This window comes from Argentina silus (genome assembly GCF_951799395.1).
Source record: "Argentina silus genome assembly, chromosome: 20".
NCBI classification, from domain to species: Eukaryota; Metazoa; Chordata; class Actinopteri; order Argentiniformes; family Argentinidae; genus Argentina; species Argentina silus.
Window position 1 is genome coordinate 12,025,277 of NC_139674.1, and position 20,000 is coordinate 12,045,276.

General features: G+C 40.4%; 1 protein-coding gene across 1 annotated transcript in view; it reads left to right on the forward strand.

Annotated features, from left to right (window-relative positions):
* dock4b (dedicator of cytokinesis 4b) overlaps positions 1-20,000 on the forward strand; it is a gene marked incomplete at its 5' end in the record, with an annotated part of 69,805 nt that overhangs the window by 809 nt on the left and 48,996 nt on the right. Inside the window, 4 exons of the mRNA XM_083691895.1 lie at positions 17,894-17,975; positions 18,188-18,248; positions 18,478-18,610; positions 19,690-19,778. Coding sequence (XP_083548021.1) covers positions 17,894-17,975; positions 18,188-18,248; positions 18,478-18,610; positions 19,690-19,778 — 365 coding nt within the window. The remainder of the gene's footprint in view (positions 1-17,893; positions 17,976-18,187; positions 18,249-18,477; positions 18,611-19,689; positions 19,779-20,000) is intronic.

Genomic DNA, 20,000 nt, shown 5'->3' on the forward strand with positions numbered 1-20,000 from the left:
CCTCCCACAGGATGTAGATCCGTGAGAATGGAAGGTATGGGTTAGGAGGGAGGGGTGGGTAGGGGATGTGGAGGGGGCCCCCCTGGGGGGGCCCTGAACTGCCTGAAGAACCATAGGGGGGTCAGCTAAAGTTTGTCACTGATAAGGGGTGTTGGGAGGGGTGGTGATGACTTTATGTGGCATACAGGCATCTATGTCAAAATTGCATATGAGGCTTAAAATAAAACTTCAATACAGGGGGTTAAAATGGGCAATTAAAAAATGGTTAGGCTGCTACTCTAGTGCTAGTATTGTGTTCAATAATGAAGGGTTAGGGTTAATAAAAGGGGGTTTAAAAAAAAAAGGTTCATTTTTTAAAAAATGTTTAGTTTCAAACGAGGGGTCTGCCACAGTGGCACGGACGTGACGTTGATAAGATCATGTGTTTCCAGGGTAAAAGGTGTATATATATATATATATATATATATATATATATATATATATATATATATATATATATATATATATATATGATCCTGTGTGAGAGCTGTAGTAGTGGTTGTGGCTGTATGACTGTGTCTAAAATGGCTTCTACAAGGAGGATGGGGGAAATGGAAGGGTGTTTAATGATCCATGAGACATGGGTGTGAGGCTAAGGTGTTCTGTTGTTTGTAAAATTAGTTGTAGCATCTTGACATTTTTATGAGGCTGTGGTCACCCCCGTAGGATGTAGAACCGTGAGAATGGATTGGTTGGATTAGGGGGGAATCACTGGGCCCTGAACTGTCTGAAGACCGACCGACCGAGGTCCTGCTAAAGTTTGCCTCTGATAAGAGCATGTGTTTCCCTGACAAAAAGATGTATATATATGTGACCCTGAGAGCTGGTCACAAAGGCCCAAAGACTTGTGACAGCGGCATCTGATCAATCTCTCTCCACCATGGAGGTGCAATTGTGTGGAAATGGCTGTGTGTTCTACCTCTTGTTACCTGTTCAAGTGTTAGGGTAACATCACACTGCTGGTCATTTCCTCATAATTACACGTGATATATCTATCTGATAGGCATCGCTTGAGTCTTGTATTGAGGTTCAACGTTTTTCAACGTTTGCCATGTGGGACAGTGAACCGGCATTCTGTAATCCTAGTTTTTGTAAGCTATCCTGAAGCATGTTCTAAATGTTTTTTCAAGAAAAAAGTGGCTTGAAAGTCTTGGGATCTTTAGCATTGAGCTGTAAGACCCAAATTGTTAGGAAAGTATTTGTTGGTCGTACAAAGCTTTTGGCTTTTTCCTTTTTTTCTACATGCCAATGGAACAGCATTTTTAGCACCTTTTTTTTTTATTTGAGATGGATATGGGAAGTTTAGAAACCAATGATGGATAACAATACAATCTGACTTAAAGAAGCGTATTGCATATCTTTGAATATAGACATGTTGCATATGTAGGTATGTTCGCAAGTAACATGTCAGTAAAGAAAAGGGTAATGAAAGTCATAGCAGCTCACCACCAAAAATCTGAATTTGACTATGGGTATTGTCTCTTATTTTAACCCTTGGCTTGACATTTTAAATGTACAACATGTACCGCTATATTCCCATAGACCCATATAGAGTTCATGAAAAGTATCACTAATTTGGTTCGTTATCTCACAATTTGTTATTTAGGTCGATTTTTAGGATAGAACTTGAGTTGCTGGTATTATTGTGGGAACTCAAATCAGTCACTCAGCTTTTTCTATAGGCTACCCTCATCAATGCAGAATATGTGCTTGTCCAATGAAATGTGAATGTTCTCGTTTCAGTACGCTGAACGCTTCATCTTTCACTCCACCGTTTCCTAAATCATTTTACCTCATATCCTTTGTTCATCCTAAATTTGTTTCTAATACTGCTTATTCATGTTTTAAGTTACCTATTTATGCCAGCACCTTAGATTACCAGACCTGTACAACATTTGATAACAATGTTATTTTTGCACTAAAATAAAATGACTTTTGGAGCTATTGCTTGAGTTGAGTCTAGTGTGTTTCAGATGGTTGGACGTTCAGATTGTTCTGTTTTAGAGAGGAGAGGTGATGAGGGCAGGTGGATGTTCATCATGAAGCTTACTTTGTTTAATACCAGGCTAGTTTGTCTGGTGAGACCACACCAACTCATTGCATAGCTTGTTAACCAACTGGTCCCGGATACACGTAATGTACGTGCACTACTAATTCAGAAATTCATTTTTACACCCAATGGTCGAGAGGGATACTAACTAGCCAAATAGCATGCAGGGGGTGATATTACAGAGAATAATGCCTTTAATGTTTTATTACAGAAATAACTGCCAATAGGTTGTCATTGAATCTCCCCCCATAAAATGTTGCTGTTCATTAGTTATGATCTCAGTTTTGAGCTATGGTGAAGCGTAACAGTGCATATGCAAATCATTGTGAAACTGACATTTATTTTGACTTTTGTTGGACATTCAATATGTAGGCTAGGCTATATCTTACTGGTTGTTTGTAGTCTGTCTGTCTATCTCTAGTGTGTGGAAAGTATCCAGCAAATTGGTTCTTCGATGAATATGTGTAGGCCTAGTACTTGTTTCTGTGGTCACCGAAACTACAGCATTTATAGAGAAGTCAAGCTGCAAAAATGCATCATGGAATGTTGCCACTGGCCATGCAGATAGAACTAGTTACATATCAGGATGTAGTTGAATTATCTGTCAACCTGTACATTTTTCATCGTTGGGGGACACAGTTTATCTGAAGCTAATCTATTTCCAGTGAATGGATATGTTCATGGGTGTGTGTGTTGTCATTCCAATGAGGGATAAGTGTTTAATTTGAGAGTGACCTGAACATTAGCAAGCCCAGGATGTAAATAATGAAATCACATTTAAATCATACATGCACCATTTCTAGTCTAGTACTTGCATAAAAACTAGGCTTAAGGGTGCCCTCTGATCAGATCTTGACAGTTTTTAGGGAAAAGGCACATTTAATTGCGAAAGAGTATGGTTATGAGGGGTCTGTTTTGTTTAACTAAATGGCATATCATCATGGATATCATAGACCAATTCAGCTCACCAGTAGGCACATTTCACGTGCCTCTGTTGCTTGAATGCAACAATTGAATTGGATTCAATTGGATTGTCTGTTGATCTTTTTTCATCATGCTTAATCGAGTTGTTGGGAGTGTTTTAGAGATTGTTTAACGTCGTCATTGCTCGGCTTTACCCTTTGTTGGTTTGTATGACTTCTTCAACTGGTCCCTACATGGATGTCTCAGTTCAGTTGTCAATCTCCATTCAAAATGGGCTAAGAATAGTATAGATGGATGCCTTTTCCATATGACCCATATTTCTCTGTGTTGCAGAAGGACATTCAAGCAAACAATGTTAATAACAAAATGAAACGTGAATCTGGGTTTGCACTATTGTAGGCCTATAGCCTACTGCTGACCATCTAAACATCTCCTAAAAGTATAATGTCAGATATATAGGCACAGTAATGCCTCTCTTTGCCTTTCTCCTATCTTCCCCTGAAGAGCTAACCTCCCCATATAGTAGAGTATAACTTATTTTCTTAATTCAAAGGTAACAATAGGTAACACTGAATGTACTGAAAGCCAGAGTGTTGATATACTTTAAGAAATGACGTATCCACCTGTAAAATGCGTATTATGCATGTTCATTAACTTGAACTTATTGACCCCTCAAATTGGGATAGTAAGAAGTCGAAGTTGTCTTTGTTTTCTGATGTCTGTTCTCTGGCAAAAATTGACCCTAAGAATGAGACTGATGGAACATTAGTCATGTTAGTCGTTGAATTGGCATCTACTAGAAAGATTGAATTTGAGCTGGTGCGAAGATTGGTCCTACTTTGTATTGCCTGTTGAGGTGCTGTAATAGAGGAGCTGTTACCATAGTTGCGGTGTCGTGTGATCTTATTGTATGTTTAATTTTGGCTTCAGCTTTTACTATTCATATTCCCATCAGACGACAGTTTTTTCCTCAAGTAACCAACAGAAACAATTAATGTTTGTCACCTTTTGCGGAATGCCTGAAAATGTTATGGTTATCGTTAAACCCCCCTACAACCTTTAATACGCGTAATGGCACCATAACAATGATGCTTCTCGTACCGTTGTCCGTTATGGTTTATGAGTTGACTTCTCTTGTATTTTTGTTTGTTTAGCTTATGTCTAGATGTTGCTCTTTTATTCCCCAAAAATATGTATGATGGCTTCTGCAGGCCCTGCTACAGTATGATGATCTCATATCTCACTCTGTTTTGAGTAGTCAACATTTTAGTTTATTTTATCGGGTCTTTTTTGGTTGCGTTCATTTGGAGAACTATGATCGTCGTCACGCAGAGCTTGGCTCCATCCATCCATCGACTCGCAGCGACTCTATCCTGAGAAAGTACGGTTGCAAAAGAAATCGGAGAACTTTCGTAGAGCTTCCCCAAACCGAACCAATGCCATATAGCTGAATTACATGCAACATGCAAGACATCATAACTAATAATGCAAGGTATTTTGTATCTTTCTGAAAGCATTGAGGGCTTCAGAGCAACTTGGCTTTTTATATACCAACTTGGAAAACTACCTCAGAACGGTCTCGGGTGCTAGTGTTGTATATCCCTAATTTATAATGACAAAGATCAATTTTAGTGACCAAATGACACAAGCCAATACTGTGTACAAACTTTATCATTTTACTTCCTTTAACCTTTAGTTAAGCAAAATTTGTAATTATGGATGAACTTTGAACGTTTTAGTATGTACATTAAAGTTCATGGGACCCAAATTTTGTAATTGGGAGTTCAGGTCTCAATGTTATGTACGCATGCAAATCCTCCCTTTTTAAAATGTAGTAATACTGTAACTAAAACAACCAATGAACGCTCAGCAGACACTGAGTTGGGACTCATTTGTGTGGCAATATAAGATGTAGTCATGACTGGATGATATATCGATGTACCAATGAAATGGATATTTAGATTTGCAATGAATCACTATCAATATTCCTGCAATATGTTTTGGTAGTATAAATAGTGGGCTGCGGATTGAAAGAAAGAGGCATGTTGATGGGATGTTGTAGGCAGGGCAATAATGACTAAAGTCTGAGTTGGAGTTATGATTTGCTGAGCAGTGTAGATGGGCCAACGTTAGGTAAGATGCATGGCAGGTATCACTCTGAGCTGTACCCTGGACTGGGGTCTCCAGCACGTCTTGTGGCAACTTTCATTTAACATTTAAGCATTGGTAGGAGGTCATCTAATTAATTGAATATAGGTTACCTGTAACTTTGCAAACCTATAAGTAGTGTTTTTAGTGGTTCGTAGTTGGCTTATAGACGTCACTGAGTGATCATCAAGGATCTAACATCTGCATCTTGAAGGGATGTTATCCAGTGCCGCAATAAAACCAGCGAGGCTTTTCTTGCCCTTTGCCATTTAAAGCTGTTTGTTGCAACCAGAAAACGACAAGAACAGTAGCACGCTATTCATTATCCAAATTTGATACAGTTTTTGATATGACGATAGATGTATTTTTGCATGCTACATTTTACAAAGGGAATACACATTTGAAATTACTTTTCTCAATGTATTTGTGACATGATATACTGATGTAGTGGCATATATCGGTCATTCAAGAGATCAATCGATTGAAAGGCACTGTACAGAGAAGGTTGTATGGAAATTAAATTAAAGTTCTTATGTCATTCTTGTTGTCTGAGCTGAAAATATCCCGCATGTTATTGTTTTATGTGTGCCTTTTCAGAGATTTCCTTTCCACCTCCCATATACTGGGGTTGCCAGCCCTATTTCATTTACAGCGCCACATGAAATAATTTCTACATTAATTATCATGCAACCTTAAAAGTGAAGACGCTGCATAGAACGATCAGTATTTGTGTTTTGCACTTTCAAAGCAGTTTCAAAATTGCCCCACTTAAGGTTGGGCAAACTGACAAAAAAACAACAATAAAAGACGAGGTATTTTAAGCTATCGATAGGAATTATAAGGAATAATATGACTTTGAAGAGCTTTTCTAAAAAGTTAAAAGATATATCTATATATCTATCTATATAGATAGATATTCATATATATTCATGAAGTACCTCATAAGCCTGATATATGCTGCATTGACTTTTCTCATTTCTTTTTTTCTTTTGTGTGCTTCATATTATCCAATAAAAAATTGTATTTCCCCTTTTTTGAGAGGTTTGATCATCACCTAAGGCTGTGCACTGGCCATGCAAAAGCTATTTTCTGATTAAGGAGGTCTTGAACAACATGTAGTGCTACATGTTCACTGTCAGATGGAATGAAAGGGTATGTATGAATCTGAAGCGGAATGGTTCCGTAGGATTATGTGTAATTTATGCAATTGTTAACATTACATTTGATCAAAGGAATATTTCTAAATTGTAGCGACGGTACTTTCCATGTTTTGCTATGTAAGGATGCTGTATGTGTCCATATAGCCTAAAACACTGGGTTAAATCAATGAGGACTTAATGTCCACCAACACAACTATCGGGTACCTGGCGACTCCATGATGTTCATTGTGACTGGTGATTCAGGTATTGCCGTGAAAGGGCTGTATCTGCTACTGTGTCCATCCCTGTCCTATTCCCCCGCACCTTTGTCTTAAGATAGCCTTAGAACTACACATGGAGTACATTCTTCTCGTACATTACGCCTTAAAAGTACAAAATTATGCACAAGAAATCCACAACTTGCAAGAGAGCTTGATGCCCATAGACACTTCAGAAACCATGTCATGCGTCATTGCCATATATCTACCTCCTATGAATGTAGGAGTGTCCTGGAAATTGGGTTTACTATGAAAAAAAGTTGAGACATGGGAACATGTTGGCCTTTTTAAAGAAAAATATGATAAGAATTTGTTTTAGTTCCGTTTTTTTTTTTTTTTTTTTTTAAATGAATGACAATCATCCCCAAATTCTTATCATATTTTTCTTTAAAAAGGCCAACATGTTCCCATGTCTCAACTTTTTTTCATAGTAAACCCAATTTCCAGGACACTCCTACATTCATAGGAGGTAGATATATGGCAATGACGCATGACATGGTTTCTGAAGTGTCTATGGGCATCAAGCTCTCTTGCAAGTTGTGGATTTCTTGTGCATAATTTTGTACTTTTAAGGCGTAATGTACGAGAAGAATGTACTCCATGTGTAGTTCTAAGGCTATCTTAAGACAAAGGTGCGGGGGAATAGGACAGGGATGGACACAGTAGCAGATACAGCCCTTTCACGGCAATACCTGAATCACCAGTCACAATGAACATCATGGAGTCGCCAGGTACCCGATAGTTGTGTTGGTGGACATTAAGTCCTCATTGATTTAACCCAGTGTTTTAGGCTATATGGACACATACAGCATCCTTACATAGCAAAACATGGAAAGTACCGTCGCTACAATTTAGAAATATTCCTTTGATCAAATGTAATGTTAACAATTGCATAAATTACACATAATCCTACGGAACCATTCCGCTTCAGATTCATACATACCCTTTCATTCCATCTGACAGTGAACATGTAGCACTACATGTTGTTCAAGACCTCCTTAATCAGAAAATAGCTTTTGCATGGCCAGTGCACAGCCTTAGGTGATGATCAAACCTCTCAAAAAAGGGGAAATACAATTTTTTATTGGATAATATGAAGCACACAAAAGAAAAAAAGAAATGAGAAAAGTCAATGCAGCATATATCAGGCTTATGAGGTACTTCATGAATATATATGAATATCTATCTATATAGATAGATATATAGATATATCTTTTAACTTTTTAGAAAAGCTCTTCAAAGTCATATTATTCCTTATAATTCCTATCGATAGCTTAAAATACCTCGTCTTTTATTGTTGTTTTTTTGTCAGTTTGCCCAACCTTAAGTGGGGCAATTTTGAAACTGCTTTGAAAGTGCAAAACACAAATACTGATCGTTCTATGCAGCGTCTTCACTTTTAAGGTTGCATGATAATTAATGTAGAAATTATTTCATGTGGCGCTGTAAATGAAATAGGGCTGGCAACCCCAGTATATGGGAGGTGGAAAGGAAATCTCTGAAAAGGCACACATAAAACAATAACATGCGGGATATTTTCAGCTCAGACAACAAGAATGACATAAGAACTTTAATTTAATTTCCATACAACCTTCTCTGTACAGTGCCTTTCAATCGATTGATCTCTTGAATGACCGATATATGCCACTACATCAGTATATCATGTCACAAATACATTGAGAAAAGTAATTTCAAATGTGTATTCCCTTTGTAAAATGTAGCATGCAAAAATACATCTATCGTCATATCAAAAACTGTATCAAATTTGGATAATGAATAGCGTGCTACTGTTCTTGTCGTTTTCTGGTTGCAACAAACAGCTTTAAATGGCAAAGGGCAAGAAAAGCCTCGCTGGTTTTATTGCGGCACTGGATAACATCCCTTCAAGATGCAGATGTTAGATCCTTGATGATCACTCAGTGACGTCTATAAGCCAACTACGAACCACTAAAAACACTACTTATAGGTTTGCAAAGTTACAGGTAACCTATATTCAATTAATTAGATGACCTCCTACCAATGCTTAAATGTTAAATGAAAGTTGCCACAAGACGTGCTGGAGACCCCAGTCCAGGGTACAGCTCAGAGTGATACCTGCCATGCATCTTACCTAACGTTGGCCCATCTACACTGCTCAGCAAATCATAACTCCAACTCAGACTTTAGTCATTATTGCCCTGCCTACAACATCCCATCAACATGCCTCTTTCTTTCAATCCGCAGCCCACTATTTATACTACCAAAACATATTGCAGGAATATTGATAGTGATTCATTGCAAATCTAAATATCCATTTCATTGGTACATCGATATATCATCCAGTCATGACTACATCTTATATTGCCACACAAATGAGTCCCAACTCAGTGTCTGCTGAGCGTTCATTGGTTGTTTTAGTTACAGTATTACTACATTTTAAAAAGGGAGGATTTGCATGCGTACATAACATTGAGACCTGAACTCCCAATTACAAAATTTGGGTCCCATGAACTTTAATGTACATACTAAAACGTTCAAAGTTCATCCATAATTACAAATTTTGCTTAACTAAAGGTTAAAGGAAGTAAAATGATAAAGTTTGTACACAGTATTGGCTTGTGTCATTTGGTCACTAAAATTGATCTTTGTCATTATAAATTAGGGATATACAACACTAGCACCCGAGACCGTTCTGAGGTAGTTTTCCAAGTTGGTATATAAAAAGCCAAGTTGCTCTGAAGCCCTCAATGCTTTCAGAAAGATACAAAATACCTTGCATTATTAGTTATGATGTCTTGCATGTTGCATGTAATTCAGCTATATGGCATTGGTTCGGTTTGGGGAAGCTCTACGAAAGTTCTCCGATTTCTTTTGCAACCGTACTTTCTCAGGATAGAGTCGCTGCGAGTCGATGGATGGATGGAGCCAAGCTCTGCGTGACGACGATCATAGTTCTCCAAATGAACGCAACCAAAAAAGACCCGATAAAATAAACTAAAATGTTGACTACTCAAAACAGAGTGAGATATGAGATCATCATACTGTAGCAGGGCCTGCAGAAGCCATCATACATATTTTTGGGGAATAAAAGAGCAACATCTAGACATAAGCTAAACAAACAAAAATACAAGAGAAGTCAACTCATAAACCATAACGGACAACGGTACGAGAAGCATCATTGTTATGGTGCCATTACGCGTATTAAAGGTTGTAGGGGGGTTTAACGATAACCATAACATTTTCAGGCATTCCGCAAAAGGTGACAAACATTAATTGTTTCTGTTGGTTACTTGAGGAAAAAACTGTCGTCTGATGGGAATATGAATAGTAAAAGCTGAAGCCAAAATTAAACATACAATAAGATCACACGACACCGCAACTATGGTAACAGCTCCTCTATTACAGCACCTCAACAGGCAATACAAAGTAGGACCAATCTTCGCACCAGCTCAAATTCAATCTTTCTAGTAGATGCCAATTCAACGACTAACATGACTAATGTTCCATCAGTCTCATTCTTAGGGTCAATTTTTGCCAGAGAACAGACATCAGAAAACAAAGACAACTTCGACTTCTTACTATCCCAATTTGAGGGGTCAATAAGTTCAAGTTAATGAACATGCATAATACGCATTTTACAGGTGGATACGTCATTTCTTAAAGTATATCAACACTCTGGCTTTCAGTACATTCAGTGTTACCTATTGTTACCTTTGAATTAAGAAAATAAGTTATACTCTACTATATGGGGAGGTTAGCTCTTCAGGGGAAGATAGGAGAAAGGCAAAGAGAGGCATTACTGTGCCTATATATCTGACATTATACTTTTAGGAGATGTTTAGATGGTCAGCAGTAGGCTATAGGCCTACAATAGTGCAAACCCAGATTCACGTTTCATTTTGTTATTAACATTGTTTGCTTGAATGTCCTTCTGCAACACAGAGAAATATGGGTCATATGGAAAAGGCATCCATCTATACTATTCTTAGCCCATTTTGAATGGAGATTGACAACTGAACTGAGACATCCATGTAGGGACCAGTTGAAGAAGTCATACAAACCAACAAAGGGTAAAGCCGAGCAATGACGACGTTAAACAATCTCTAAAACACTCCCAACAACTCGATTAAGCATGATGAAAAAAGATCAACAGACAATCCAATTGAATCCAATTCAATTGTTGCATTCAAGCAACAGAGGCACGTGAAATGTGCCTACTGGTGAGCTGAATTGGTCTATGATATCCATGATGATATGCCATTTAGTTAAACAAAACAGACCCCTCATAACCATACTCTTTCGCAATTAAATGTGCCTTTTCCCTAAAAACTGTCAAGATCTGATCAGAGGGCACCCTTAAGCCTAGTTTTTATGCAAGTACTAGACTAGAAATGGTGCATGTATGATTTAAATGTGATTTCATTATTTACATCCTGGGCTTGCTAATGTTCAGGTCACTCTCAAATTAAACACTTATCCCTCATTGGAATGACAACACACACACCCATGAACATATCCATTCACTGGAAATAGATTAGCTTCAGATAAACTGTGTCCCCCAACGATGAAAAATGTACAGGTTGACAGATAATTCAACTACATCCTGATATGTAACTAGTTCTATCTGCATGGCCAGTGGCAACATTCCATGATGCATTTTTGCAGCTTGACTTCTCTATAAATGCTGTAGTTTCGGTGACCACAGAAACAAGTACTAGGCCTACACATATTCATCGAAGAACCAATTTGCTGGATACTTTCCACACACTAGAGATAGACAGACAGACTACAAACAACCAGTAAGATATAGCCTAGCCTACATATTGAATGTCCAACAAAAGTCAAAATAAATGTCAGTTTCACAATGATTTGCATATGCACTGTTACGCTTCACCATAGCTCAAAACTGAGATCATAACTAATGAACAGCAACATTTTATGGGGGGAGATTCAATGACAACCTATTGGCAGTTATTTCTGTAATAAAACATTAAAGGCATTATTCTCTGTAATATCACCCCCTGCATGCTATTTGGCTAGTTAGTATCCCTCTCGACCATTGGGTGTAAAAATGAATTTCTGAATTAGTAGTGCACGTACATTACGTGTATCCGGGACCAGTTGGTTAACAAGCTATGCAATGAGTTGGTGTGGTCTCACCAGACAAACTAGCCTGGTATTAAACAAAGTAAGCTTCATGATGAACATCCACCTGCCCTCATCACCTCTCCTCTCTAAAACAGAACAATCTGAACGTCCAACCATCTGAAACACACTAGACTCAACTCAAGCAATAGCTCCAAAAGTCATTTTATTTTAGTGCAAAAATAACATTGTTATCAAATGTTGTACAGGTCTGGTAATCTAAGGTGCTGGCATAAATAGGTAACTTAAAACATGAATAAGCAGTATTAGAAACAAATTTAGGATGAACAAAGGATATGAGGTAAAATGATTTAGGAAACGGTGGAGTGAAAGATGAAGCGTTCAGCGTACTGAAACGAGAACATTCACATTTCATTGGACAAGCACATATTCTGCATTGATGAGGGTAGCCTATAGAAAAAGCTGAGTGACTGATTTGAGTTCCCACAATAATACCAGCAACTCAAGTTCTATCCTAAAAATCGACCTAAATAACAAATTGTGAGATAACGAACCAAATTAGTGATACTTTTCATGAACTCTATATGGGTCTATGGGAATATAGCGGTACATGTTGTACATTTAAAATGTCAAGCCAAGGGTTAAAATAAGAGACAATACCCATAGTCAAATTCAGATTTTTGGTGGTGAGCTGCTATGACTTTCATTACCCTTTTCTTTACTGACATGTTACTTGCGAACATACCTACATATGCAACATGTCTATATTCAAAGATATGCAATACGCTTCTTTAAGTCAGATTGTATTGTTATCCATCATTGGTTTCTAAACTTCCCATATCCATCTCAAATAAAAAAAAAAGGTGCTAAAAATGCTGTTCCATTGGCATGTAGAAAAAAAGGAAAAAGCCAAAAGCTTTGTACGACCAACAAATACTTTCCTAACAATTTGGGTCTTACAGCTCAATGCTAAAGATCCCAAGACTTTCAAGCCACTTTTTTCTTGAAAAAACATTTAGAACATGCTTCAGGATAGCTTACAAAAACTAGGATTACAGAATGCCGGTTCACTGTCCCACATGGCAAACGTTGAAAAACGTTGAACCTCAATACAAGACTCAAGCGATGCCTATCAGATAGATATATCACGTGTAATTATGAGGAAATGACCAGCAGTGTGATGTTACCCTAACACTTGAACAGGTAACAAGAGGTAGAACACACAGCCATTTCCACACAATTGCACCTCCATGGTGGAGAGAGATTGATCAGATGCCGCTGTCACAAGTCTTTGGGCCTTTGTGACCAGCTCTCAGGGTCACATATATATACATCTTTTTGTCAGGGAAACACATGCTCTTATCAGAGGCAAACTTTAGCAGGACCTCGGTCGGTCGGTCTTCAGACAGTTCAGGGCCCAGTGATTCCCCCCTAATCCAACCAATCCATTCTCACGGTTCTACATCCTACGGGGGTGACCACAGCCTCATAAAAATGTCAAGATGCTACAACTAATTTTACAAACAACAGAACACCTTAGCCTCACACCCATGTCTCATGGATCATTAAACACCCTTCCATTTCCCCCATCCTCCTTGTAGAAGCCATTTTAGACACAGTCATACAGCCACAACCACTACTACAGCTCTCACACAGGATCATATATATATATATATATATATATATATATATATATATATATATATATATATATATATATATATATATATATATATATATATATATATATATATATACACCTTTTACCCTGGAAACACATGATCTTATCAACGTCACGTCCGTGCCACTGTGGCAGACCCCTCGTTTGAAACTAAACATTTTTTAAAAAATGAACCTTTTTTTTTTAAACCCCCTTTTATTAACCCTAACCCTTCATTATTGAACACAATACTAGCACTAGAGTAGCAGCCTAACCATTTTTTAATTGCCCATTTTAACCCCCTGTATTGAAGTTTTATTTTAAGCCTCATATGCAATTTTGACATAGATGCCTGTATGCCACATAAAGTCATCACCACCCCTCCCAACACCCCTTATCAGTGACAAACTTTAGCTGACCCCCCTATGGTTCTTCAGGCAGTTCAGGGCCCCCCCAGGGGGGCCCCCTCCACATCCCCTACCCACCCCTCCCTCCTAACCCATACCTTCCATTCTCACGGATCTACATCCTGTGGGAGGGGCCACAGCCTCATAAATTATGTGACGTCATCACTTTTTGTCACAATGTGTATACTATATTCTCTCATGAGCCTCTCTCTCTCTCTCTCTCTCTCTCTCTCTCTCTCTCTCTCTCTCTCTCTCTGTACCCTTTAAAGCACACCTGAATTTGATCATGATGAAGGCAATTTTTAGTAGCTATTCCAGCAAGCCACTTTGTCTTTAAGTGGGTAATTAACTTCCATCGGTATTATATTAATGTTTTGCTGCAATCAGCACTCTCTCTGTCTCTCTCTCTCTCTCTCTCTCTCTCTCTCTCTGTCTCTCTCCCTCTCTCTCTCTCCCTCTCTCTCTCCCTCTCTCTCTCTCTCTCTCTCTCCCAGTTCTCTGTAATTTCTCTACCTTTTGAACAGAGGGTACAAAGTGAGTACCCAGCCAATCACAGATAATAGGGCCCTCTTTGTAATGCAATGTCATTTGAAATGTATTTTGAGCACACTCCACCTGAAAGAGAGTGGGCTTGCTGATACGCGTGCTAATATGCTCGCTGTCTGTCAGTTTCTTGACAAATATGTTACATAATTCTCCAGGAACATTCACAAGGAGTAAAATAAAGGTTATTTAGTGAGCGAGTTTTTCTTCATTCTTCTCTCTCTACATCAATCAGGAGAAGCTCGAATAAATGATGTTATGTTCTTTACCTTGGGACTTGTCTTTCAACAACCCTGATATATTTCAGTCTCACCGTTTGGCTGTGTGTATTTCCTCATTAGCGATGGGCAATTATGTCCTCTCCTCACAGCCAACGGTCCCATTAGATTCTCTGGATTTTGTCTCCGGTTCTTTATCTACGCTTCACAATCTTAACTAATTACCTCCTCTCTTTTTGGCTTGGGAGAGCTGCTCAGCTGTGTGTGTGTGTGTGTGTGTGTGGATGTGTGTGTGTGTCTGTGTGTGCTTCCACGTGCTCACTGCATGCGCTCACGTGTGTGTGTGTGTGTGTGTGTGTGTGTGTATGTGTGTGTGTGTGTGTGTGTGTGTGTGTGTGTGTGTGTGTATACACATGCTCTGTCATTGTCTCAGAGTGTGTGTGTGTCCCGCCGGGTCCATTTTAGTCTTATCTCCCACCTCTGTTGTCTTGAAGGAGAATGTGCTGGTGCTGCTGGCAGCTGTCCAAGCTTAGTCTCCCCCCTACCTGGCAGAGGGCCAGTTCACCCCCCCCTCCGGTGTTGGTCTGGGGGCCAGACTAGAGACAGATGGGGGGGGGGGGGGGGGGGGTTCAAACTGCTCTCTTATAGCCGCAGAGGAATCATTCAGGCACGGCAGCTGCCTATATGTTGAATTAACACACACACACACACACACACACACACACACAGACACACCTCAACCCCCACTCGGAAGAGGAGGACAACCCGTTCTTATCCTTCCCTACTCATCAGCCTCTCTCTATCTCAGCCCTGTCAACATGCAGTCAGACCCGATGTCTTTACTGTCATGGATACAAATGGCTTCTCTCCGCACTCTGATCAATGTAAACAAGGACAGCGATGGATGACTGGTGATGGGACACAGCTCTCTGTGTGTGTGTGTAGGTGTGTGTGTGTGTGTGTGTGTGTGTGTGTGTGTGCTCCTGTCTACACCCATCTGCGGATTAGCCAGTAAAAGTCAACAGCCCAATGATAACTGACACAGATGGTGGTGGAGTACATCCTCTCCTTGTCATGGGCTGATGGGTCGCAGGGTGGACTCGCTACTGTATAGGATGGGTAGAAGTGGTTTGGGAGTGGTTGATTGCGTGTGTGTGTGTGTGTGTGTGTGTGTGTGTGTTGGTCCGTGTGTGTGTTGGTGCGTGTGTGTGTCTGTCTGTGTGTGTGTGTGGGTGTGTGTGTGTGTGCGTGTGCTCCTGAGAAACTACCCCGCTATAGCGCTCCATTTTGTCTGACTGTGTGTGTGTGTGTCTCTCTCTCTCTCTCTCTCTCTCTCTCTCTCTCTCTGTGTGTCTGTCGGACTGAGCTATGCGATAGCCCCTCTTATAGACAGGTCTATTGTGAAGTGATTTCCCTGCCTATCCCTCCCCTGAGGGGGGGGGGGGGGGTCTCTCTCTATAGCGTGGTTAATTTAGCCCAGTCTTTTACACGCCGGGCTTGGGGGGGGCGGTGGGGGGGGGGCCGGGTCAGTGTGGCTGTCGCTCATGTCTGGAGCAGCCCCCTTAATGCAATCACCGATATCAGGGGATGAAATACCAAACGCTCTGAGCACCGCGGTGGGACGGACGTGGCGAGGAGGTCTATTCATGTTATGTTAATGACACCGGTGAGGGACTGATAGAGAGGCCGTCAGGGAGCCGCTAGCGGTCTGAGACAAGCTGATCAGCAGCTTGCAGCTGTGTGTGTGTGCGTGTGCGTGCGTGTGTGTGTGTGTGTGTGTGTGTGTGTGTGTGTGTCGAACGGGGACGGGGGGGACGGGCGCACTGGGACCTGTGTGTGCGGGGGCGTGGGCTAATTGCAAGCTGAGGTTTTAACAATGTAGCGGTAATTAGAGTTTAGTGTGTGTGTGTGTGTGTGTGTGTGTGTGTGTGTGTGTGTGTCTCCCTCTTCCATGGTTAATGCATAGGAATCTGGCAGTATCTGGTTAGCCACTAGCTGAGCGGGCTAGCCTAGTGTGGTTGGAGTTGGCCCATTGTTCCTGCAGTGGTGCATTACAAGGATTTCTCACTGCTGATCTCTGGGCTGTGAAAGTCACCTAACCGGATTAGCCAACCACTAAGCAGCCAGGATGGGACCAGCACAGCAGGGGGGGGATGTGGCGGGATGTCTGTGTGTGTGTGTGTGTGTGTGTGTGTGTGTCTGTGTCTGTGTGTCTATCTGTCTGAGGCCAGTTCGGCAATGCTAGAGTTGGTGGTGGGTTTTGACTTTGGATATTTTGTTTTATTACTCTGTTGGAATGTGGATTCAATGCACATTACAGTATGCAATAAGCATGGCGTATGCACATAAAGAATAAGCGACTGCTCAGCAAAATAAATAAATAAATAAATAATAATAATACTATGTCATTGGCCTATCACAAAAGCCTTCCATTGACATTCTGCAGGAGAGATTTAAACACAAACTGTCAGTTATAGTTCATGATGAATAAACATGTTTGACATTTACCAGCGACAACACAATCTACTTTTATTATTTTCTTCCTCGATTCATATTATTATTATTATTATTATTATTATTTTTCATCCTTCCATCTTTTCACCATCGCGTCACATAATTACCTTGACAACTAACATTAAGAATGTATGACCTAATGTCGCTTACACTTGTCTTTTACATCCAACACTCAACTACAGCACCAGTAGTTGACAGGCCAATATCTGGGTTAGTGTCTCTCCTGGAAATTCAATGAATATTTCATTTGCTTTGAAGAAGTGAAATATGATTGTTCATGTTGTGGGATGTGTTGCACGCAATCTCACCTTGGTGCCCTGATTATGGACTTGCAAGAAGTCACTCAGAGGCTATAGCTGTGTGTGTGTGTGTGTGTCTCTGTGTGTGTCTCTGTGTGTGTGTCTCTGTGTGTATGTGTGTGTCTCTGTGTGTGTGTCTCTGTGTGTGTGTCTCTGTGTGTATGTGTGTGTCTCTGTGTGTTGTGCCGTAGATTGAAGTCCCATCTCTTCATAACGGTCTTAACGGTCCCTCCTAAAGACCTCTTCATCCCCACTTCCCCCTGTACAAGTTTCTTTCCTGTTTAAAAAAATAAATAAAACAAATATACCCTGTAGCACTACCAGGAACCTGTTCACGTCTGTTCCTTTCTATAAATTGCTAGTGACAGACTTGGTGATAGATCAACCCAGTATGTGTGACCTGGTATGAAGCTGGTCGATATCATCTGTGATGAGGCTTCTGTTCTCAGTCCTGAAGCGCCGTACAGCCTTCCACTGCTGTGTATGACACTCTGCTTCACCGCCCCTCACCCCTGTCTCCTGTCCTCTCTCTTCTTTTCCCTCTCTCCTCTCCTCTTTTCCCTCTCTCCTCTCCCCTTTTCTCTTGCAGTGAAAGGTTCTTTGTCCGTCTGAATAAGAACGGAGTGCCCAAGTCTCCAGAGAAGACAGAGAGACAATGTACCCTGTTTGTGGTGAGTACCAGCTCCACTCCATGATGGCCTTCCACAGCACGTGTTCTAGAATGGTGTGTGTGTGTGTGTGTGTGTGTGTGTGTGTGTGTGTGTGTGTGTGTGTGTGTGTGTGTGTGTGTGTGTGTGTGTGTGTGTGTGTGTGTGCGCGTGGGGGGGGGGGATAATGATTAATGATTGAAATTAACATGTATTTTTTTTCTCTCTCTCTCCAGGATTTGGGGAGCAGCGATCTAAGAAAAGATGTCTATATCGTTGTTCACATTATAAGAATAGGTAAGAATCAAAGGGTTTTCTTTCCTTGTTGCTGAGCATCTATGATATTCTATGATATTCTTTAATACTCCTTCTGATGAAGGCCAGCATGATGGAATGTTGTTTCAGATCATTTTTAAATGCAAAAAGCCTTTATATTGTACAGAGAGAGAGAGAGAGAGAAAGAGAGAGAGAGTGTGAGTCACGTGTGTGTTGTGTCTGTGTGTGTGTGTGTGTGTGTTTCTTTTAGGGCGTATGGGGGCGGGGGAGAAGAAGAACCTGTGCAGCGTCCAGTACAGACGGCCGTTCGGCTGCGCCGTGGTCAGCATCGCCGACCTGCTCACCGCAGACTCCAAGGACGACCACCTCCTGAAGGTCTACGCGTGAGTGACCCCGACCGACCACAGGGGGCTGTCGCTGACCAATCGCCTGCTCGGAAATGTCCCTACCTCGTGACTCTCTGCCCTAACCCTAACTCTAACCCTGCCCTAACTCTAACCCTACTCTAACCCTGTGTCTTATGTGCCTTGACCAACAAAACTGCAACAGCCACAGTGTCAAACACTGATCTGTGTTCCCCTTCGATTCTATTCCATCTACCGTTTGAAATGATTCGGCTGTGAGACGGTCTGTTTGTGTCGTTGTCGGTATTGACCACTGGCATTCACACACAGAGCACAGAGGTTAACACACTCTCTAGCTGTATATCCCGGGGGGGGTTATAGAAATCTACGTCATTGATACAGTCACGGTTTGACCTAATTTGCTGCTGGAACGGGTGGACACACATTTCCACCCCCTCCAAGTCTCTCTCCTCTCGCTGTCTTCCTGGTTATCCGTTGGGTTTATAATGGGCGCGTTACAGCGTGTTGATCATTTTGAACTATTAATATGATTATGATGCAGTATAAGATTTGATACGGAAGTACTTATTGATCCCCAAAGGGACACAGCAGTGTACAGTACCAGTCAAAAGTGTGGACACACCTTTTCATTCAATGGTTTTTCTTTATTTTTTTATTATTTTCTACATTGTAGATTAATATTGAAGACATCAAAACTATGAAGGAACACGTGGAATTATGTAGTAAACAAAAAAGTGTTAAACAAACCAGAATATGGTTTATATTTTAGATTCTTCAAAGTAGCCACCTTTTGTTTTGATGACAGCTTTTGACTGGTACTGTACACCAACATAACATCATGAATGAATACATTTACATTACATTTACATTTATGGCATTTAGCAGACGCCTTTATCCAAAGCGACATACAACAAATACATTTATCTAAGTAAGTGAATCATCTATCCATCAGTCATCATAAGATAAAGTAATCAATGCTCAGATCAGGGCCCATAGGCAGTCACAATGCTAGAAGAAGGATTTAGTATTTTTGTATTTTTGTATTATTATTTTTTTCAATCCAAATGTGAGGTATGTTTTTTGTCTTGTGATTGCAGGTGTAACACAGAGAGTGAGTGGTACCAGATCCATGAGAACATCATTAGGAAGGTCAACTCCAGGTACAACCTGTCCGGGTCCAATACCGGTAAGAACACCTTCACCTTTAATCTGCCGTATTCACCTTCAGCTTACTGTCCCAAGCGTTAGGCGCTTTTCAAGTTTTTTTCGCACATGAACAAAAATACAATGTGAAACACACACGAGAGAAAACTGCACAGTTCACAAACACATATCTATCATATTCTTGATATTGTCTTATTCTCAATGAGACGAACCCGGACGAATAAAATGATACGCAGATTCAGTC